Below are 23108 nucleotides of genomic sequence, written 5' to 3'. Positions count from 1 at the left end.
CTTTATCTAGTAGAAAAAGAGTACTGGACATCACATTCAGATACATCTGATACCTCAGAGACTTCGATGAACTACACATAGGCACTACTAAAACACACATCTGCATATACTGTACACTGCTTGCAAGAACCTAATGGCAGCAGAATAAATCTACTGTCTAAAATCATAAGTAATGACATCTGGGTCAGCGCCACAAGGGAAGTGGAATGCATTTGCAGAGATTTTTGCAGTAGGCTGCCTAGTAAAGTTTAGTAAGCGTGCTGAATTAACGAGCCCAAATAACTCCAAACCCATGCCACTATGAGCAAACATTTCACTTGACTTTAAAAGATGAACAGAATGGAGGGGGCAAACTTAGAACACACTGACTCAAGAACAGAAAAGCTGACTGTTTTACGGCACCCAAAATAACAATACAGTAGAGAATAAATCAAGGAATGTTTTGCATATCTGGAAGAACAAATTGCACTAGACACATGAATTTGTAACTGAGTGTGATTCGAACAACAAGTACAGTATATTCAGGTAAAGGAACAAACTGCATGTCATACTCAAGCAAATGATTGCAGGTAAAGCATCATCACTTCAGAGTGTGTTGGCATCAAAGTGCATCCTCCTGCGTTTTTACAGAGCTATTTTTATTCACTTTGTTGCATGTTGAGAAGATCAAACACATTCCCTGTTCTGGCGTTCCTTTCTGTCTGCCTTTGACAGGTGCTTTAAGAGATTGTTGGTGTGTAACTCAACTATCAATGATTTAATATTTCACATCAAATGGAAAGAGAGAGATGGTGTGGAAAGAAGATCCTCAGCAGAGTATCCTAGTTTATAATTCACAGTGTTGCCTGACAGATTGAGGAGCCCGCCGTGAAGATTGAGTCGACTACGAGTCCCAGAGAATCATATTTCACACTCTCATTATTCAAGAGTTGTACAAACTTTGTTTTGGGGTGTAACGCAGTGTGCTGGGGTTATGGATACTGGGAGAAAGCATCGTTACTGGGAGAAAGGAGTGAATGAGGATGAGGGAGGTAATCATGGAAGATGGGAGACTAGAAAGGAGAGATTTTTTCAGTGGTTGCTTTTAAAAACATTCTAAGCTTATTTCCACACATATTAAGCCCATTCATAAATTAATTCTTAGAATTACCAGCCTTTTTGAATTATAAGCAAATGAGGGACATGAGGGAATGTATTATCCTTCTTTAAAAATATCTGCAAGTATTTGATGAGAATATTCCTTTATGCCCTTTTTAGTTTAGACCGGATTGTGTATCATTTGTAATTGGTTAAAAGCAAGACCTTTTGAGGCTTCAGTGAATAACAACTTGAAATAAGCTCAAGGTTGGAGACAGTCATGGTTGAGCAGATGAGAATTCCATTTCCAAAGCAACGGTCAGAGGCCATCCCTAACGAGATGAAATGTGGGAACGATTTTAAGGGCCCACAACAATTCCAGTAGGATTGATGAATCCACTAAAATTTATTTAATGTATGTTACATCACTAAAAAACCACTCATCCACAAATTGTTCGATTTCTGCTGCACATTCTGAGACTGAACTGGTGAGGGAAGTTCATGCGGTGAGTGAGTCATGTTTACAAGAAAGACATGCAAATCTGTTCACCATTAAAGAAAAGAAAGGAAGAATGAGGAGGCCAGAAGAAGTGTAGAGGCACAATGTATAACCATGTTTCTAAGAAAGGTGAGTTATTAAACAAGTCATGTTCACAGTAACAAAGAAGTTACCGCACAGGTCAAGAAAAATTATGGTTTACCACTCCTCCAAATCCTTGATTTTTTTCTCACATCACATGGAAAATTAGATGAAAAAAAAAACCTGTTTATGAGAGCTAGCTTTTTGCTTTAATTGAAAAATAAATTTAGTTAAAAAAGAGAAGTGTTCCCTGTCTGTCACTCACTCGACGTTGTGTCGATGTAGTGACACTAGGGGTTCGATCTTGAGAGCCCCAATCACCTTTGCTTAATATAGAAAAGGCCAATGAGAATTGGCGAGTGGAATTTGCACGCCACTCTCCGCCCCGGACATACGGGTATAAAAGGAGATGGCGTGCACCACTCATTCAGATTTTTTCTTCGGAACCGAATGCATGCATGCATCCTCTCACCTTTCGGTTCCGCTGCTGGATTTTACGGCACATATCAGCAGTCACCCTCACACGGTCCAGTGTTGTGCTTCCCCTGGGCACTTCAGTGGCTGAGTCTACAGGTGCTAAAATTGTATATTCAAAAGAGTATATTTCCTTTTAATAGAGCTCACACAAACGCTTGACGTCTTTTTAAAGATGTCCTTCTTTGTTTGCGCTACTGGATGTGGCCGTTATCTCTCCCCTCCGGACAGTCATGAAATCTGTCTCAAGTGCTTGGGACGCCAGCATGCCGAGGCAGCTTTCGTGGAAGGGTCATGTTCTCATTGCGAGAACATGCCCACAAGAACGTTGCGGTCGCGGCTCACTTCCTTCTTCATGAAGCAAGGAGCCACCGTGGCTGCTCCCCAACCCGGTCCATCCTGGACTGATGCTCAGCCGGCCGGGTCGGCAAGCACTGCGGGTGATCTGGATGTGGACATGGGAGCGTTTCCGCCGGCTCAGCCCCCGCAGACCTCCCATCCCCCAGCACGCCCGTTCTATCTGGAAGAGCTGTCGAGCGATGCAGGCGGCCCGCCTCAGGGCGGGTTTAATGTGTCGTTTGCAGCTTGCAACGAGGATGAGCTTTCGGTCACAGCATCGGAGGGTGGGCTTCTGCTATCGGAAGCAGACAAATCTTCTGAGCTCCCGCCCATGGGCAGTAGAGCACAGGATGAGGCGGATGCTGAGATGGCAGCCATGCTTTCCCGGGAGGCTGGTGGAACCCTCCACCCTGCCCTGAGCGTTCGTGGCTGGATGATTGGTTTCCACCCCGGTGCCTTTCTTCCCGGAAGTGCTCGAGGAGATAACGAAGTCGTGGAAGGCACCTATTTCTGCCCGTACACGCTTCGCGGGCTTGTCCACTCTGACCACCATCGACGGCAGAGTGGTTAAGGGAGATGTCGAGCTTCCCCAGGTAGAGCGCGCCATAGCAGTGCATTTATGCCCACAGGGCGCAGCCACCTGGCGTGACCGACCAAGGCTCCCTTCCAAGGCCTGTAAGTTTTCTTCCTCTTTAATGACGAAGGCTTACAAGGCCGTGGGTCAGGCCGCTTCTGCCCTGCACACCACGGCCATCCTGCAGGTCCACCAGGCCAAGGCGCTGAAAGATCTGCACGAGGGTAGGACCGACCCGGGGCTTTTGCAGGAACTGCGTACTGCAACTGACCTCGCCTTACATGCGACGAAGGTCACAGCGTGCGCCCTAGGCCAGACGATGTCCACTCTTGTGGTCCAAGAGCAGCACCTGTGGTTCAACCTTGTGGAGATGCGTGATGCCGAGAAAGTCCGCTTTCTCGATACGCCCATCTCCCAAGGGAGGCATTTTGGTGACACCGTCGAGGATTCATCAGTTCTCGACAGTGAGGAAGCAGACCGAGGCGATTAAGCACATCCTGCCATGGCACAACTGGACCACTTTCAGGACTCCGAAGTCCCGTGCCCCATCTGCTTCTTGCCAGAGCCGTTCCCCTGCAGTGCCGGCCCCGGCTCCTGTACTATCGGAGCCCATACTCCGGCCTCAGAGAAAGAGATCCTCCCGTGGGAAGTCGGCTCCACCTGCCCATCAGCCAGCCCCCAAGAACCCCAGATGGGCTTCGAGGCAGTCCTGATATGGGCAGCCCAGGGATGAGGCAACTACTTCTGACCGATCTGGCCCGGGTGATCTCTCCAGCCCCACCATCGCCCTTGGGCTAGCACGTGGTGAGTATTCCATCACCGAGTGCCCTCTGGGCCTCGGCACCCACATGTTCAATAAAAGAGCAGTTTCCTCATTCCCTGGGCCAGCAAACTCATGACGGCCAGGCGCTGGAAGTCTTTCCGGACAATCAGGCAAATGCGAGTACCTCCTGTTCCCTCGTTCTCCGTCAAGAGACAGCCGGTGAACAGGTAATTGTGATGGTCTCTGGGGTCTCTCGCCCGCCCCAGTCACTGACCACCGTTGCAGGCTTGCGGAGAAGCACGTCCCCCCTGGGCTGTCTTCCAGGTGGGGTACCTGATCTGCCTTGCTGCGAACCACCCTGCCCGGGCACGGTAAGTCCAGTCGTCCCCTTGGTGCCGTTGTCATGGAGGCTGGAGGCCTGGTTAGCACTCTTCAGCCCCTCGTGGTGGCTCATCAGGACGATTCGCCTCAGCTATGCAGTCCAGTTCGCCAGACGTTGCTGGCGGTATTGCTGGCCCTGAGGAGGCTTCGACCATAGCATACATGCGACCGTAGCATACATAAACCACCATGGCAGCATACGCTCGCGTCGCCTGTCGCAACTCGCCCGCCGCCTCCTCCATTGGAGTCAGCAGACGTTGAAGTCTCTGCGAGCCACTCAACTTCCAGGCATCCTCAACCATGCAGTGGACGCACTCTCATGGCAGGTAATGCTCAGCGGGGAGTGGAGACTCCACCCCCACGTAGTCCAGCTGATTTGGGAGAGATTCGGGGAGGCGCAGGTAGACCTGTTCACCTCCCAAGAGTCCTTTCACTGCCCGCTTTGGTACTCCCTGTCCGAGGCCCCCCTCGGCATGGATGCCTTGGTGCACAGCTGGCCTCGTGGGCTACGCAAGTATGCGTTTCCTCCTGTGAGCCTCATTGCACAGACTCTGTGCAAAGTCAGGGAGGATGAGCAGCAAGTCCTATTCGTTGCACCATACTGGCCCAACCGGACTTGGTTCACATTTCTGATGCTCCTGGGCACTGGCAAGGGGGCCTCTCTAGCAGACATATGCAGAGCTGCGGGCTGGGCTACACCCAATACCTTCGCGAGGTTTTACAACCTACGCATAGAGCCGGTTTCGACCCGAGTGTTACACGGTAACAGCAGGTAGGCCGGGCAGCCAGTTGGGTGTACCGCTTGCATTGCGCCTTTCCCCTTTTTCAAAGGTGATAATGTGCGCCTTTTGTCCACAACAGTTCCCCGTATCCGGTGAACCCCAGACACTTCTTTAATTCTTAAGCACTGTTTGGTGACGAACTCGGCGGAGGAGTTACGGCACCAGGCCCAGTACTCGTGGTATGCCCCTTTTCAGGTGAGCCTGTGTGCTAAGGCTCAGTGCTCCATATGTGGTGATTCCCCTTGGCAATCCTGTATGATGAGTTTCCACTGTTCAGTTTCACCGTGGGTGAACCCTGTGTTTCCCCTCGCCAGAGCTTTCTCTGCCTCGGCCACTGTTCTGCGTACTCTCTCTGTAGATAGGGTATTCCGGTGGTATCATTCCATATGTGAACTTCCCCTTTGGTAAGTCCATGTGAGGTATTCTCCACATGTTAACCTCCCTCCGGTAGGATGTGGTCTCCGTAGTGCCCTCCCTCCTGGAGAGGGAAGAGCACTTCCCAGCGCTATTCTAGAAAGTGCTCAGTGGGAAATTGCTTAACAGCAAATCTGGAAAGGCTCCGCTGGTAGCCTCCTTGGGTAAGTGCCTCCTCTCCCCTTAACAGGACTAGGGAGATGCCTTACCTAACTCTCTGGAAGGTCACGACGTGGTTGAGCACTCGCTACAAGGCACGCAGCAGCTTGCCCGTGACCACACTTCCATACCTCGTGACACGGTTCCCTAGTGTCACTACATCAACACAACGTCGAGTGAGTGACAGACAGGGAACATCTTGGTTACTGATGTAACCTCTGTTCCCTGATGGAGGGAACGAGATGTTGTGTCCCTCCTGCCGCGCCGCTGAAGTGGCCACTGACATGGCCAGGACTCTCTATCGGCTCCTCAGCATAAATCTGAATGAGTGGTGCATGCCATCTCCTTTTATATCATATGTCTGGGGCAGACAGTAGCATGCAAATTCCACTCACTAATTCTCATTGGTCTTTTCTATTTTAAGCAAAGGTGATTGGGGCTCTCAAGATTGAACCCCTAGTGTCACTACATCGACACAACATCTCGTTCCCTCCATCAGGGAACAGAGGTTGCATCAGTATCCAAGACGTTTTGTTTTAAAAAGGGCTGTTTTAAAAAAAATTAAATCCTCTAGAGGTAATGGTTTATTTACATTTCAATTATTATTGCTATGTTTTATGTTTAAATATATGGTTGTATTGATGTTCTCAATTAATTAGTATCTTTAATTCTGCACCTGTTGGTGTGGACTGTGATTTTTACAGTATGTCACAGCAAAAGGGGCTGGCACGTTGAGTTCAAGTTTGTAAATGTATATGATTTATTGACCACTTCGTTATTTTAATTACTTTTTAGTTTTTTTAGTTTAATTAGTAGTTAGTAATTACTTACCTTTTTAGAGTAACTTACCAAACACCGATCATGTCATATCTTTAAAGCAATTTAGAAGCATTTTTGGTTTAATTTTTCCCCACATTTCAATAAATGAATTTAAGTTTTAAGACGAAATTGACTGGTGGAAGTCAAATGCTTGCAAAAATGATTACCAATTCCTTAATCCACAGCCTAACCTGGAAGAAAGATACAACCTTTATATTACTCAACCCTGTGACATCTACAATTTAGTCAAACTTGGGTTGACTGCAACATGCTAAAATGTCATAATCAATGAATAAAACATTGGCTAATATTACATTTTACAAATGAGCACATCAGTTTATGTAATTCAACTTAAATAAAGAGAAAGAAGCCACTTGAAACCAATTATAAGAAAACAGAAATGAAAGATAAAAGAATAGTAATAACACTGAAGAACTGAAACAAAGAGACAAAAGAATATATATATATAAGAGAATATTGATGAGATATATATATATATAAAAAAATAATTGAAAATTACTTGAGCAGGGTTCAAACTCAGGTTGCTCACAAAGAAGCACCAGCATGTACAGTCCATCAGGCCACTCCCATGTGTGAACTTTACTTAAAAAGAGGTAATAGGCCAAGAGCATTTACAGTCAGGGAGCCCATAAGTCCTATCTATGGCCCTGGCAATGGTCAAGCCATTTTTCTCCAGTCTAGATGGGTGAAACAGAGCACTACAGTGAGCCTGCAAAGCTTCATCAAAATGCAGTCATCTGACAGCACCTGCACTCCCAGCAGGCCAGCGCACCAACCCTAGCTGGAGAGGAGTTTCAGATGAAGTGGAATCTCCAGCTATAAACACATCCGGCAACATTCTTCTCTAAGTACTTTCACCCTTCTAGATCATGGGAGTTCCAAAACAGTAGGTGGAGAAACCCTAAATCTCACTTCAATCTACGCTAATCTATCCATTCCCGGGCAAACTGATAACTTGGACGCTTTGCATAAGTGTAATTCAATACAGAGGATATGCAATAACTGAGCTGTAATCCCCTTTACTTTGCCATTGCAGTATGCGATAATATCATGTCCAGTGTTGGGTGTAATGCATTACCAAGTAATTAATTACTGTAATTAAATTACTTTTTCATTGAAAAAAGTAAAGCATGGGATTACTCTTTTTCAGTAATTTAATTACAGTTACTTCTGATGTAATTGTGTTAAATACTGTATAGACTATAGGACAATTCTATATAAAACAATAGTGAATTTAAAATCAAAATTTAACGTCTAATGTTTATATGTATATTTTCTAATTTAATGCAGCCCCTTAAATTCATGAATAATTTATTTTAATTTATATGATTTATTTGAAATAATTAAAAGAACAGTTTCATGTCTATCCTTGTATTTTTCATCTGGTCAAGGTTGATAAGGGTTTTAGAAAGTAATTAGTAATAAGTAATGCAATAACTTTTCAGACAGAGTAATTAGTACAGTAATCTAATTACAGTGTAGAAGATGTAATTAGTAGTTAGTAATTAATTACTTTTTTAGAGGAACTTACCAAACACTGATCATGTCATAACTTGTCAGAGAACAAGATGTTCCAGCCTATGGATGAATGGATGGATCATGGTGGGAAAGGCAATAAGAGACAAAAGAATACAAGAGATCAACATAAGATACGTGGATTCATGGGATGAGATCCATTTGGGCTGGTGTGCAGTATGCTCTGAGGTGTTGTCATGATTGTGCACCATAGGCCAGAGCATTGACACTGTACTGAACTAATTATAGCTGGCTGCAGCCTGGGTTTACTTCACAACAAACTGATTTCCACATTAACTGTCCTGAAAAGAACATAATGGCTGGTCCCCAGCATGTGTTGTGTTTTGGGAACTAGTCCCCATAATGGGATGCTTGTGCATTTGCTGGTGCCCCCACCAGGCTGCTTAACCTGCAAGAATTTCTTGGTCAACCTGCTTCATTAGACAGTCCATGAACTGCAAAAAAATAAAAATAAAAAAAATAAAAATAAAATATATATATATTTTATATTCTTGTTTTTCAGGAAAAAAATATCCCATCATCCTTAAAACAAAATCAGTTTACCTGGGTAGCAAACTTTCATAAGATAATTAGCCATTAGCAAATAGTTCTTTCTTCTTTTAAGAATAAATCTAACTAAATTTGGTGAGGTGTGTGCTTAAAACAAGAAAGAACATTTCCTGTGGGGTATTTTCATAAATATTTTCTTATTATCTTACATAATTTTGCTTCTCAAGTAAATGTATCTTGTTTTAAGGGTGTTTAAGTATTTTTACAGGAAAACAAGACAAAAGTACAGATTAAGATGTTAATCAGAAAAAAAAATTTTTTTCAATCTACAAGTCAACCAAACCAATGTTCTGCTGCCAAAAAAAATAAATAAAAATTGGCTTGATGGTCCGCCAGCTAGTGTTGTGTAGTAAATAACTACAAAAAACAAAAAACATAAACTGAATTACTTTTTTTTTACCTAGCATAATTGTAATTCAAAATGGCATATTTTTCCATACAATTAAGGTGCTCCCTTTCACTTTTAAAAAGAGGCCTCATCAATTATTCACACTTCCTGCCACATGTGTTCTACATGTTTTTCTTTCTATGCATTAATATTTCAGTCTTTGCCACAACATCCGTCCTCCAAATTGTTCCCACTTCCCAGCGGACATTTTGTCCACATACTGTAAATCACACAGTGACATTAAAGAAGTCTAAGATGGCCTTCACTGCTGCTTACTGCAACTACACATCAGGGCATTGAAAATGTCATGCCACATCTTGCGAATAAAAAGTAATCTAATCTAGAAGATAAAAGCTACTAAGTATGGTACTTTATTTTAAAATGGCATGGGAGATATTATTAGCTACCCAAGAAGTGTGAAAAGTTTCTCCTGAAGGTTTGTCTCTCACTCTCCAAATCTCCTGGTATGTGATTGGTGGTTGAGATCATGTGACTATCCTGTTGCCGATATCTGGGGAGAGCAGTGTGGCAGCAGCAGCTGGAACCGAGCTCCTCTTGGCCCAGGCTAAAGCCCGGCTGACCTCCCTAGAGACGGCACTAAATGGATTTCTGTCTCTTCACCATTAATCCCGGTGTATAATTTTATGGTACACCTTCCCTGCTGGAGCTGCAGGTGTTGAGGCATACACAGCACTTGAGTGCATACTATATGTAAGCGTTTCAAAATTATTAATCACCACATCAGTGCTTTCTCTGCCTTGATCTGAAAAGCCTTCTATTTTAACAGCTAGATGGTGATTTTCTGGCTATTTCTTTCACCAGGCTTTAGCCAAATCTGCTCAACCACGCAGGCTTACGACTGTGCCGTGTAAGGTGTGCATGGAATCACAATGACGTGTCACAGAAGAAGCTTCCCCACCCCCCAAAGGAAGATAGCCAGCTGCATTTAGAGCTCCAGCCACCCACTGCCTCCTTACACAGTGAGGCTTGGCCCCTGAGCAACACCAACCCCAAACATAAGAGACAGAGACAATCATAACATCCAGAAAACTCAGGCATGAGGAGAGAAAAGGAGAGAGAAAATGGATGGAGCAAGACAGAGATAGAAGAGAACAGAGTAAAGAGAGAGTGGAATAGAAGAAAGTAAGGAGAAACAAGTGCAAGAGATGAAGGAGGAAAGAAAATAAAGGATAATATAAGAGTATGAAATGCAAAGGCGGAGGATGTTATGCATCAGGGTGAAGAAATGCATTCAGAAGGTAAAGAGATGAGCAGCTCAGGTTTCAGTGCTGCTGCTAATGGATGGCTGCATGTCATCCTTCAGAACAATGGGATAATAATGCAAATACAATATGAATGAGAGATACTCTCTCATTGGGGTGATTTGAAAATGATGTTAGTGTCTTGCTAATTCAATTGGGTTCCTATGGAATATACAACAGTGTCTCTCCCAATGCATTACCATACAAATCCCACCAAAACATGAGATCATTTTGCATTTGTAAAGATGAATGCATTTGCAAATGACCACTACCAGTGCATTTCATCATGTGCTCACCCTGTATAGCCTCAGAGAGAAAGTCCAAGCAGGGATGGAACGGACTTGTATTATATTATGCAGTCATGCATTACCCGACACAACATTGCAGAGCATATTCAAAATCCAACTTATAGCCAAATATTCTTTGCCATTGGTCATTTCTTTTCAGAAAAATTAATTCAGCTTGGTTTAGCAATGACATCCGGATTAAAAAAAAAAAAAAGAAAAAACACTGAACATTTTCTCACTAAGTATTTTTTGTCTCGTTTTCCAGTAAAAATATCTAAACATCCTTCTAAAACAAAATCCATTTACTTGAGATTTAAAATGACATAATATATTAGGTCTTGTTTTAGAGGAATCTAAAAAATTATAAGTGAGGTTTTATTGCTAAAAACATTTTGCAAATGGACCTTATTCACAGTTGTACCATATTAAATTTCTGGCGCTACTGTGAATAAAGTATATGGGGTAATACAATTTAATTAAAGGGAAATGTCCTGGTTACTTGCGTAACCTCCATTCCCTGTTGTTTTTTTTTTTTTTACTTAAACATCTTTACATGTTGTTAGATTTACCTTAAAACAAGACTTAAGTTCCTTATTTATACAGTATTTATTTTATTTATTTATCTTATTTTTCAGTGAAGACCAGCTTAGGCCACCAAGAATTTCCATGATGGTCCAGGTTCTGGTTTGTTCCTGGTATAGCTTGTTTTCATAGGAATCTAAGAAAATGTTGTGAGTTTTTTGTACTTAAAACAAGATTTTTTTTTTTTAAAAGGGTAAGAAAAATTTAATTAATTAAAAAGAAAAACATGTTCATTTTTCCCTTGTTTTAAGCAAAAACCACACTATATTTTATTAGATTTATCTGAAAACAAGACTTAAGTAAATATATTATGTCATTTTGCTTCTCAAGTAAATGGATCTTGTTCTATGGATGTTTATATATTTTTACTGGAAAATAAGACAAAATAGAAAATTATTTATGCAATTAAGATTAGTTTAGACTATAAGTTCCATGCTGGTCCAGGTGCTGGTTTGGTTCTGGCATAGCTGGACAGGTATAACCATGTTTCTCACAAGAAATTATGAGGCTGGTTTGCCAATGATGTCTTGTTGGTTAAGCTAGTTAAAAAGTCTAGTTGGGACACCAGTTCACCAACATTCATATCACAACATATGCTGGTCTTTTCAACACTGAACTCCCTTATTTCTTTGCTACAGAATCAAATCTGTCCTTCGACCATCTCATCAAAGTCTCATGTCATGTTACTTCAATTTGAACAAAATACTCCATGCAACACTCTTGCAGAGCACTGTACACAGTTCAGAAGCACATTAATGCAGGAATGTCATAAAGACTTCAGCTCTCTGTCCAGTGTTCTCTGACTGGCATGTCACAGGATGGAGCACAGACACTGCCAACACATTAATAAATGAGAAAGACAGCCATGTGTTCTGGATGAACTCTGAAAGTATGCATGCCTTCTGCTTCTCTTGCCCTAGGTTCAAGGCATTCTTTTGCCCCTCATCCCTCCCCTCATCAGTATTCGAACCAGGGCACTTTTTCTCTGCGCTACAGAACATTGACTACACAGAGAAAGAGAAAACATGGGGTATTGAATTATACATTAGCTTCTCTTTAAACAAGCTATTTTCTTACTGTTGACTATGGTGTTGGATCAAGCATAAATATTCACACATAACTGTAAAAAAAAAAAAAAAAAAAAAAAAGTCAACCGTGATAAGAATGCTGCCCTAGGGCATAAATACGCAGATTTTGACTGTTTTCAACATAAAACACACAAAGGAAGGTTAACTGCAAATATTCTTATGCCATAAACCTTGTAGTGATCTCCAAAACACAATTATTGTAAAAACAGTGGTAGCAGTAATGTGAAAATGCATTTAAGCTATCTCTGCAATTGTCTTGTCATTCTGAGGGGCTGTTTAAAGTCGCTGGACTGGATGACATTCAAACTCCACGCTGGCTAATTGATGCTGACACTCAAAATTGATGGCCTGTTTTTAACACCTTGCTTTATAAATAAGCAATGTTTCAGATTTGATTAGAGAATAAATCAAATTAGCATGCAGACTAATTCTAATTCCTCACTGCAGCTCACATAAATAAAGGCCTATTTCTATTTTTGAGAAAAAGTACAAGTATATTTTTACACTCGTTGATTTAACATGAAACAAACCTGGTTTTTGTCTGGGTATCAAAGTTTCAGCTGGATTCACAGGATTCATGAATGAACTGAGACAGATTATTATCATAAAGATGTACATTGACATGCATGGAGTCACAAACACATACAATGCAATGCAAACATTTTGTATAATTTCCTACTGGTAATGCTCACATATTTATAATCTGGAAAAAAGATAACCCAAACCAGCTTCACTTCTCTTTTTCTCTCGCTTTCATTTTTCTCTAGTGTGCATGTGTGTGTATCTGTGTGTACACACTCTCTGTGTGAGTGTCTTAGCGTGTAGCCACTGTCTCAAGTCTACCTGTCTTACCTTCAGCAGTACTCATATCTGTACTTATCTAAATGGAATCTCCACCCTGCGACCTGATCTCCACTGACAGGATGAGAGCAGCACCCTCTCTAGCTCTACACTTCCTCTTTTGCCTTCTATTTGTCTCTCTCTATCCCCCACTCACCTTGTGCGTCTGTTAACTGTGGGCCAGCTCTGTATCAAACACAATCTCTCTTTCTAACAATACCCTAGACCTGCTTAAAATGGGAGAACATGCTAATGCCACAGGAAGAAAATAAGCTGCAACACTGGGAGTCATTACTCCTGAAAACCGATATGAAATACATAAAGCAAGTGGGCAGACCTGTGTCCACATGGCCCATAGCAGATAAAGACAGAGATGGAAAACTGTCTCCTATGTGCTTTCTCATTACCATGCAGAACTAATGAACTCAGCAGCATGAGCTCTATTAGACTGCCTGCCTCTTTTGTAATACTGAGCAGAGAGCTAGAATGTGTATCTTCCTTGATGCACATAAAATTTGTGAAGGATGTTATTATAAGCAACTAAAATAAGGAGACCACACTTACATCGAGTGGTTTAGACTACAAATAAAAATGCATAAATGTGTTCAGGAAAACCATGTCATTTTCATTTAGGATAATCGCAAACAAAAAGACAAACTGGAACAGTGCTTGCACATTAGCATATATGCAGTCCCACATCCATGCATGTGTACAATCAAAACGTTGAGATGATCACACTTACAGGTCCTGAAGCGATGGTGTGGCCGAGTAGGCTTGGTGGAAGGGCTCTTGGAGGAGCGTCCATGATTCCAGCGCTGACTGGGCTTGGAGGGGGACGCAAGGGTGGAGGTTGGCTGGGCTGCTTGGGTAGTGGTTGTGCCTGTTGTCGAGATGGTCATTGTTTTACTCGGGGTCGTACTTGGTGACCCGGCCCGTGCAGATGGAGATGCATTTCGGCTCCCACCCTCCCCGTTGGGTTTTCGGACAGTGGTACTGCGTGGGGTTACCTCCTTGCCACCTGGCGGGTCAAGACTGGTGGCTCTTGTGGTGGTGTTGGTCACTCGTGTTCCCACTCTGTTATGCAGATGTGGGGCTCTGTTTCCCGAGCCTCCCCCTAGTGCCCCACCCCCTCCTCCACTGCTGCTACTGCTACTGGCCGTGTGGTTTGAGGACTGCCCAATCCGAGTCCTTTGCACTGTACCTGTGTCCTCAGCCGCTCGGGTTGCCGAACCAGGAGCCGCTGAGGGTGCAATGGAAATTGCAGATGTGGAGCCATTGGGACCCTTGGGAAGGGCACTGGGTTTAGACAGGAAAATGGGGTCTTGTCCAATGCGATTGGCATCCACCAGGTCAGTTGGGACATAATCCTGCACTGAGCCCACTACAATCCATTTAAGAAGCATCAGGCTGAGGCCCAGGCCTACAAAGCCCATCAGCAGGGGCACTACGCAAAGCCATGTCTGCTGGCGGGGCCACACCGCACAGGGGCCACAGCGGAGGGGCCCTGGGGCCCGGGGGGAGGCTTGTTCAGCCCCGGGCTCCTCCAGGGTCATGGTCTCCATGGTGGCCCCTAGTGCCATTCTCTCACTCATGCTTCTGGAGTTCAGGGCCCAGCCAAGAAGCAGCACAAGCAGTGGAGGGGGCTGGGGAAGGAGCCAAGACTAGGCATCTCATTAATATTCATTTAACACTCATCCACAGCTACAGATACATGCAATACGGACTGCTCACACAAATAGCATGGCAAACATCAGCCTTTACATGAACACATAAATATTAATTCTATAGAATACGGTACAACAAACCCAAGCCCAAAGAAACCAATAGTCACGTCCACGCACACACACACACCTACACATAAAACACACGCACTCAGTCAGGAACCAAAGAAGACTGGGTTTAGGGGGGTAGGCATGTTCTGGGAACAAGCCTCTGTTTAGTTCAGCTTCTATAGAACCGATAGTAATTCCCAAGATGCTCCATATAGGGGGAAAAAAAGAGCAAAAACAAAGTTTACGAACAGAGATGCAGATCCTTTGGTTATTTGCCTAGAGTCAAATTATTTTTTGTTAATCCTTGAATGTTTGAGGACCAAGGGCAGCTCCCTGCTGCAGATCTTCTTCTCTCACAACTGCATTAACACATCGGTCATCGCGGCTGGTGCAGCCCTGCCTCTGTATATGTGCTTGTGTGTGTGTGGGGGGGGGAAGCTCAGGTAGCGTCAGAAGCACAGCTCCACTCAAGGGACAGCTCTGTGTCTTTCTCTCTTCCCAGACACGGCACTTCTTCCCTGGCTATGCAGCTCGGATCTTCCGTACTGTTTCTCCAGCGGTGTTTCAGTTGACACAAGCAGCCGGTAATCCAAACAGCAGGAGGGAACAGCTGAGTGAGGAGAGAATGATGCACTGTGATCAGGCAGAGATGGCTGCGAGGGTTAAATCCATCTGATCCCTTTTCACATTCCCTGCCCTTAGTTCTCCCTTTCTGTCAGTGCACATCCAAGCCTCTACCTCACATCCGTCAGTGCAGCAAAATTCAAAGGCAGTTCTGTCTCCGAGCTTGCTACATTCCCACACTGAAAGACTAAGACCGTTGCAGAAAAACAGGCATACAGAGTACAAGAGAGGCAGGAGAGAGAGAGAGAGAGAGCAAGTGATAGAATGTGCGATGGAGGGAGAGTGAAGGTGAGTGGGTGAGCATGAGATGGGGAGAGAGAGAAAGAGAGGGGAGGGGAGGAGAAGAGAGAACGCTGCTCTGAAAACTGATGCAGCTGCTTTTCTTAGAGGCTGAAGGTGTGTGTGTGTGTGTGTGTGTGTGTGTGTGTGTGTGTGTGTGTGTGTATTTACATGTCTGCATGTGTGTCCGTGTGTTTTCTGGTGTGTGTGTGTATGTGTGTGTGTGTGTGTGTGGGTGGGTGTGGGTGTGGGTGTCAGAGATGGTGTATGACTGATGCTAGCTTTAATGCTAGCTTAAAATTTGTTGAGCAGCATTCTTTTCTTTTTTGTCTTGTTTGTCTACATAAGTCCAGACTGACAAACAGCCACTGTCCTGTGCTTTTACGTGTGCGTCCATTTGTATGTGCTTGCATGTGAACAGACAGGAAAGAGAAGGAAGAGTTTTTGATGATAAATGATCTGGCTCGATTCTGGGGGAGGCTGGGGTAGGAACCAAACAAAAAAAGGAAGAAAGAACTAGGGAAGGAGGAGCAGAGAGAAAGAACAAGAGATTTCCTGCAGTACTTCTGCCAGCAGAAGGAGTTCTAAAAAAAGAGCAGTACTTGCAATGTAGTTAAAATACCCATAGACTCCATGTCTCACAGAAACACCCGTAGGTGCCCCAGGGACAGTATGAAGACAGTTATGTATGGAGGAGTTCAGTCTTGCAGTGTCTTGGTGCAAGAGAATGGTGATCAGATTTAAGCCTCAAACTGGGACACACAGGGGGTGGAAGGTATCCACGCATTTTTTGTATGAAGAGCCAACCCATTCTTTAGTGGGGAAAAAGAATGATAGGAATAACAGTAGTTCCAAACGATGTTTATTTCATCAAAATGGGAGATGTCATAGTGTTGTTGTTTTTTTTTGTTGTTGTTGTTTTTTAAAAAATGTTTACAAGAAATTAATGACATAAAACATATTGTTTCAGTAGATATTTCAATAAAAAAAAGACATTTCATAAAAACAAAATTACATAATGTTTAATCTAACATATTCACAATACTGGAATCAAAAACATAAAATGTAATTACACATATAACAATATTATAGGCTCTTGTGCTAAGCTGTCCAAATGTGATCTGAAATGTCCAATTTATTGTCATAGGTGACAGAAATTTAGCATTTACAATGACAGCAAAACAACTCACTTGCACCTTTATGTGTTGCACATATAAATGGATATGTAACGGATATGCTTCTTTCAGCTCTTTGTTGAAAACATGTTTTGTTTGGAAACATTCTCAAAAGATTTCATAAAGAGGAAAAAATGAATGGGAAAAATACTATGAGAAAAAAAGATGTTTTACCTAAAGCCAACAAGTATTTGAGACAGGGATATATCTGAGACCAAGGTTGGGATGGTAATAAGTTCTCTCAAGCAATCAAAAGCTAAAGATGTATGTTGTGTCAGGAATCAGTAGAGGCAGGACCCAAACGCAGAGTGAAAAAACAAAAAGGATTTATTGCACCAAAAATGCAAAAACCAAAACAGTCCAATGCAGGCTCTCTCTGAAGCGGGACTGGGACAAACAAAAAGGGACCAGGACCGACCGGAACCGACAGAAATAGAGATAAGGCTCAACACCAACATGGACAGGAAACAAGATGAACTGGCACTGGACAGCACACACAAGGAGACTAAAATAAGGAAGGAAATCAAACAGGTTAACAAGCAGGGCAAGTGAGACAAATGAACAAATAATGGGCAAACAAGGAGGGGGGTATGACACAAGACTGAGAGACATGCAACAATACAGAAACAAAACAAGCTATGTGCTCTCACAAAACACAAACACCCGAATGGCTTGAGCACACATTGACAAGACAATAAGGCAATACACTATACACTCATGTCAACCAAAAGCCAAGACAAGAGAATGCGTAGCAACGCTAAACAAAGCAATGCCACACATTCCCACACCAGACAGAGCCTGAGCGAGGCAAACGCCATGCGATGCATGCAACAGGCGACAAAACGAGACAGGACACCTGGGCGCATGTTCGGCCACACACAAACCCCACACCTCAGACCGAAGTGACCGAACCTCAGCACAACATGAAGACAGCTTGCGACCCGGGCGTGCAGCGCAACGAAAGCGCAACACGTTGGTCGCGAGAGACAGACATAAACGACTGACATGAGTGCATACCGCCAAGATGACATAAGTGCAATGCACTCGCACCAATAACAGACAGAACATGGAGCATGAGTGTCCGAATCCCAACACCAATCGAAACCAAACCAGACAGAGAAGTCAGGATCCAGACACCATGCTCCGAGCATGAAACATGAGACCAACCGAAGAGCGCATGGCAGGGAACTAACAACCGAAGCTGTGTGCTCACACAAAGACAGAAATGAAGCACAAGACAGACACAGAACAATGATGCCACAACCCTATCACACAAAACGGCAGACTGACAGAGTGACAGGATCATGACATACTGACTAGATACAATGTTCCTAAAAACATTTAGCAAAAGTTTGTTTGTTCCAAATTAAAAATATTATTAATAGGTCTATAAATTCAGGAATTGTCCTAAAGGAATGGAAGACATCTATAGTAACACTTATTTTTAAAAATGGCCATCCATTAGAGATGAATAACTATAGCAAAATCAGTATACTGCCTGTTGTCTTGAAGGTTATCGAAAAGCATGTGGCAGAACAACTTACCACCCATCTTAGCAACAGCCCTTTTAGATTACATCCCAAGCATTTTGGCTTTAGAGTCAGTCACTCAACAGAAACGGCAAACTGTTACATTCTGGAGAATGTTAAAAGGTTAGTTCACCGAAAAATCTAAATTCTCTCATGATTTACTTACCTTTAAGCCATCCCAGATGTGTATGACTTTCCTTTTTAAGCAGAACCGAAATGAAGGTTTTTATAAGCCCATTTCAGCTCTGTTTGTCCTTACAATACAAGTAAATGGGTGCCATCAGGCTGCTGGCTGTTTGATGGTCCAAAAGTCACATTTAGGTGGCATAAAAGTAATCCACATGACTCCAGATGATCAATTAATGTCTTCTGAATCAAATCGATACGTTTGTACAATGCACAAAGCACAATGGCGCGCTTTGTTTACAACAGAGGAATGAACATCAAGTGAGAGTTAGGACATTTCAAACAACAATCCAGCGCTGGCCGGAAGCAATGATTTAAAGTTAAAAACATTTTAATTATCAATTTGTTTCTTACACAAACTTATAGATTTGCTACAGGAGACATTAATTGATCGACTGGAGTCATGTGGATTACTTGTATGCTGCCTAAATATGCCTTTGGACTGTCAAACAGCCAGCAGCCTGATGGCACCCGTTTACTTGCATTGTATGGACAAACAGAGCTGAAATGGGCTCATAAAATTCTTCATTTTGGTTCTGCTAAAGAAAAAAGTCATACACATCTGGGATGGCTTAAAGGTAAGTAAATCATGAGAGAATTTTCATTTTTGGGTGAACTAACCTTTGAATCTAAATTGGATAAGAGTGGACTTGTTGGAGCCATATTTCTAGATCTAAAGGAAGGACTTAGACACTGTTGATCAAAGTGTCCTTACGAAGCTGTAAATGTTCAACTATTTACCCAAGGCAAATACCTGGACGCAAGTGTCCAGAGAGTAAAGTTAATAGAGAGCTATCACTGGCCTTTCAATGTGATGTTGGTGTACCCCAGGGATCCATTTTGGGACCTCTCTTGTTCAGTCTATATATCAATGATTTGCCACTGTTTGCAGTGAATGTGAGGTGCAGATGTTTCACATGATTCTGTGGTTTATGTACTGTATATGCAAAGAATAAACAACATGCCACCTTTAAACAAACTGCTGTGATGGCATGTATTACACAATGGCTCAGTGATTCCTTTCTTCACTGCAATGTATAGCTGATAGTTTGTATTTTCTTTTATTATTTTTTATAAGAGACAAACTGATGAAACAAAGTATTTATGTCTTGGGAAAAAAAGTTGAAAGTGGTCTCTCATTTCACATACCTTGATATTACTGTGAATTTTAACCTTATATTCAAAATGCATGTTAAGAAAGTTATAAACATAAACATTTTATTTAACAAGTTTAATCTATCAAACTTAGATTATATTAGAGACTGTGGGTCTGTTCCAAAATTTAGTGAGCTGCCTCCCTGTCTCCTGCCTACATAGGCAGCTGTCTTCTATGGCAGCATCCTTACTGAAATTATGCCTTATAAGAGACTTTGATTTGGAACGCACTACATATAGATGGCAGATCCGCGCATCATTTAAATTGCTCTCCTCATGAGCAGCACACGAGAGACTCGACTCACAACTGATTTCAATACAGGTGATGCAACAGAAACAAGTATATAAAATATAAGTATATTTATAATCCAAATTTCTCTAGCTTCATCCGCCATTTTGGGTTTATTTTTCCACTGAGCTCATCACATTGCATTCTGGGATCACTTACCCAGGGAAGAATACATACGATGGTACCTTAGAATCTGGCCAAAACAAGATTTCTTAGAAGGTAGCAGAATTAAGATACCTAGCTTTTGGAACAGCCTTCGCGTCGGGAGCGTGCCTATGATGTCTTAAAGTGCTGCCTCTGGAGGATGCTCACTAGGTTTTGGAACAGACCCTGTTTGACTACAAAGGCAGCAACATTGTATTTCAACATTGTAATGCAATGATTATTCCATACTCGACATATTGTTTAACAAGCGGGGCTTAAGACCTGTGTGTAACTTTTAAACCTGTATAGACAGTATACCAACAGACTCTAAAGTTGCTTGAAATAAAGCCGTAGATATCATCATTGTCACTCTTCTCATAATCTATTGAGATGGGATAAATTAATTAAATTAACAGATTCTCACCTTGCATTTAATTTATTTCACTGTCTAGCTCATCTCTGGACAGTTCAGTTTCTCAGTGAGAGCAAGTTAGACCTGGAATATGCTGCCTATTCACATAAGGGATTGTAAAATTTACCACTCATTCACCGGTACCTTAAAATCATGATTAAAGAAAATCAACAGTGTGATCATGCTCTATAATTGTAAGCAACTGTGAACAAACATGCTTCATGTATTGCCATGAATGTATGCTTGCATTATACTGTTTTATGATGTATATTTTCACTCCAGTTATAATTAGCATATTTTTATTCCTGGTTTTCTTTTTTTTTTTTTCTTCTTTTTTTTTTTTTTTATGCAATACCTGCCCATGGTCTACAGTTTAAAATTAAAGCTAAACTGGCACATTTACAGAAATGTTTATTGATGTGCACTGTCCTTGTAAATCTAAATTGAATAAAGTAAAAAAACTTCCGGAACCAAGACGACTGAAAAAGTGGGCGGCACTTTAATCCTCTATTGTAAAGAAACTTTACAATAGCTTTCCTTCTCTCCATTATCATCCTTTTCAAAACCACAAACAATAGAGATGGTCACTAGAAGGACATTGAGGATCCTTAACTTTAAGTCAATGACCCTAAATCCTAAAACAGGGACATATCTAATTTTTTTTGCAAAATGTTGGCACACTAGGATGTGCCTCGAAAACTGGGATGTCTGGTCACTCTACAAGAGAATACCACAAAGTATATAAAGTACACACCACCACAGACACCTATCATTTGCCCCACAAAAGGTTAAAGCCCTCATTCAAGCAGATCCCTCTTCAAACAATCAATAAGAGCCTTTATCAGACCCTTTCCTCTGGGGGGCACTAGACTGTAAACACACACCAAACGTGAGTGTTACCTAGGGTGGATTTGGACACTCTCATGCTCTGATTGACAGAGACTCTGCAGCCAAGGGACAATTAAATGTGCGGTGACCTCATATAGCACCTCTTCTAATAAGGTAAGATGAATGGGTGAGGGTGAGAGAGAATATAGCGCGAACTAAGATAACAAGAGACATAGATGCCTTTATCTTTCTCAACTAGAGTACCGAGGAAAAACAAAAGAGATATTGATGGGGCAAGAAAAAGCCAGAAAGAAAAAGGCAGGTACATCAGGAAAGAAAAAGATACCACCAATGGAGCAGTTTCTTCTGTGCAAGATGCAAATATTTACATCTTACATAACGCAACACAGTGTTATCCTCAACACTAGATGACAGCATGTCAATAAGGCATTCAATAGCACAGAAATTCTTCTCCATTCTACTAAAGAAGCATTACTTTAGAGCTGGCATTATTTACAGAACAACACTGAACCCTTTTGAGTCTCAGTAAAAGCAACATGGACTGTGTAACAGCATGAGAAAATATTCCCAATGTATTGGATCTCTCTTCCCCACTACAAAGTAAATAAAATCAACACCACTGGAATAACCATTGTAAAAGACAGCAGTGTCAGAAAACTGTATATCTAAACATTTATTTGTGAGGTATCTCATATACAGTATTTAATAGTAAATTGCTCCTTATAAAATAACTGTTGAAACCATTGAAAAATACATTCAAAGAGTGAGCTATTAAAGAAATGCATTTCTCTGTTGAGTTAATATCTTATTACTCTTTGTAAGGGACAGAGCACCAGCACTAACACCAAACTATGATAACCTATTCATGGGTAAATTTGAACAAGACTACATTTATCACAATAACCCTTTTAGTTCATACATTAAATAATGGACACGGTATATTGATGATTGTTTTATTATATGGACTGGTTACAAAAAAGAACTACAGGCATTTGCTGAGTTCATTAATTTCAGAGTTTCTTCTATAAAATTTACAATGGATAAGAGCCATGAAACAATAAATTTTTGGGATGTGAAGTTGACTAAGATGAATGAGTCATTACATACAACCCGGCTATCGTAAGCCAACAGATAAAAATACAATATTGACAGCAGATACCTGTAGTTACCATCCAACTCCCCTTAAGAAAAGCTTACCTATCAGCCAACTTCACAGACTTAAATGCATTTGTAATACCAACAGTGAGTTTAATGAACAAGCCAAATTACTTATCCAACGATTCAGAGATGGAGGATATCCGGAAACTTGATTAAGTATTGCTTTAGAAAAAATAAAATAAATTACATAGAAACACTCTTTTATTTGCACAAAAACCTACCCCCAAACAAAAGACAGAAATTTCAGTAAAATGTACATTAACATACAACCATAATAGCGATACGATTAAATCTATTATTTATAAACATTGGCATATATTATCATCTGATGTATCATTAAACAATGTATTTCAAAACTCTCCAATGTTTACTTATAAAAGAGCACATAATTTATCAGATATGTTAGTCCGTTCAGATGTTCAAAAAAGAAAGAAAAAGAAAAAAGCATTTATACAGGGCTGTTTTCCATGTAGAAATTGTGCTGCCTGCCAAAACTTAATAAAATGTAAAGGGTTTATATGTCCTACAAACAAATGTTATAAGATCAAGTCATTAATAACCTGTACAACTCAAAATTTAATTTATATGTTAAGATGCCCTTGCCAAAGAATATATAATGGT

The 23108-nt window shown here is 41.8% G+C and overlaps 1 protein-coding gene across 2 annotated transcripts in view; it reads right to left on the bottom strand.

Moving 5' to 3' along the window:
• Nucleotides 1–15482, bottom strand: part of LOC127427474 (pro-neuregulin-3, membrane-bound isoform-like) — a 314565-nt gene extending 299083 nt beyond the window's left edge. For both annotated transcript variants that reach the window (XM_051675108.1, XM_051675109.1), the window contains exon 1: nt 13658–15482. In XM_051675108.1, coding sequence (XP_051531068.1) covers nt 13658–14507 — 850 coding nt within the window. In that variant the 5' untranslated portion in view covers nt 14508–15482. The remainder of the gene's footprint in view (nt 1–13657) is intronic.
• Nucleotides 15483–23108: the final 7626 nt, after the last annotated feature.

This window comes from Myxocyprinus asiaticus, chromosome 36 (assembly GCF_019703515.2).
Source record: "Myxocyprinus asiaticus isolate MX2 ecotype Aquarium Trade chromosome 36, UBuf_Myxa_2, whole genome shotgun sequence".
In the NCBI taxonomy this organism is placed as follows: Eukaryota; Metazoa; Chordata; class Actinopteri; order Cypriniformes; family Catostomidae; genus Myxocyprinus; species Myxocyprinus asiaticus.
This window is presented reverse-complemented; position numbering and strand designations above follow the sequence as displayed.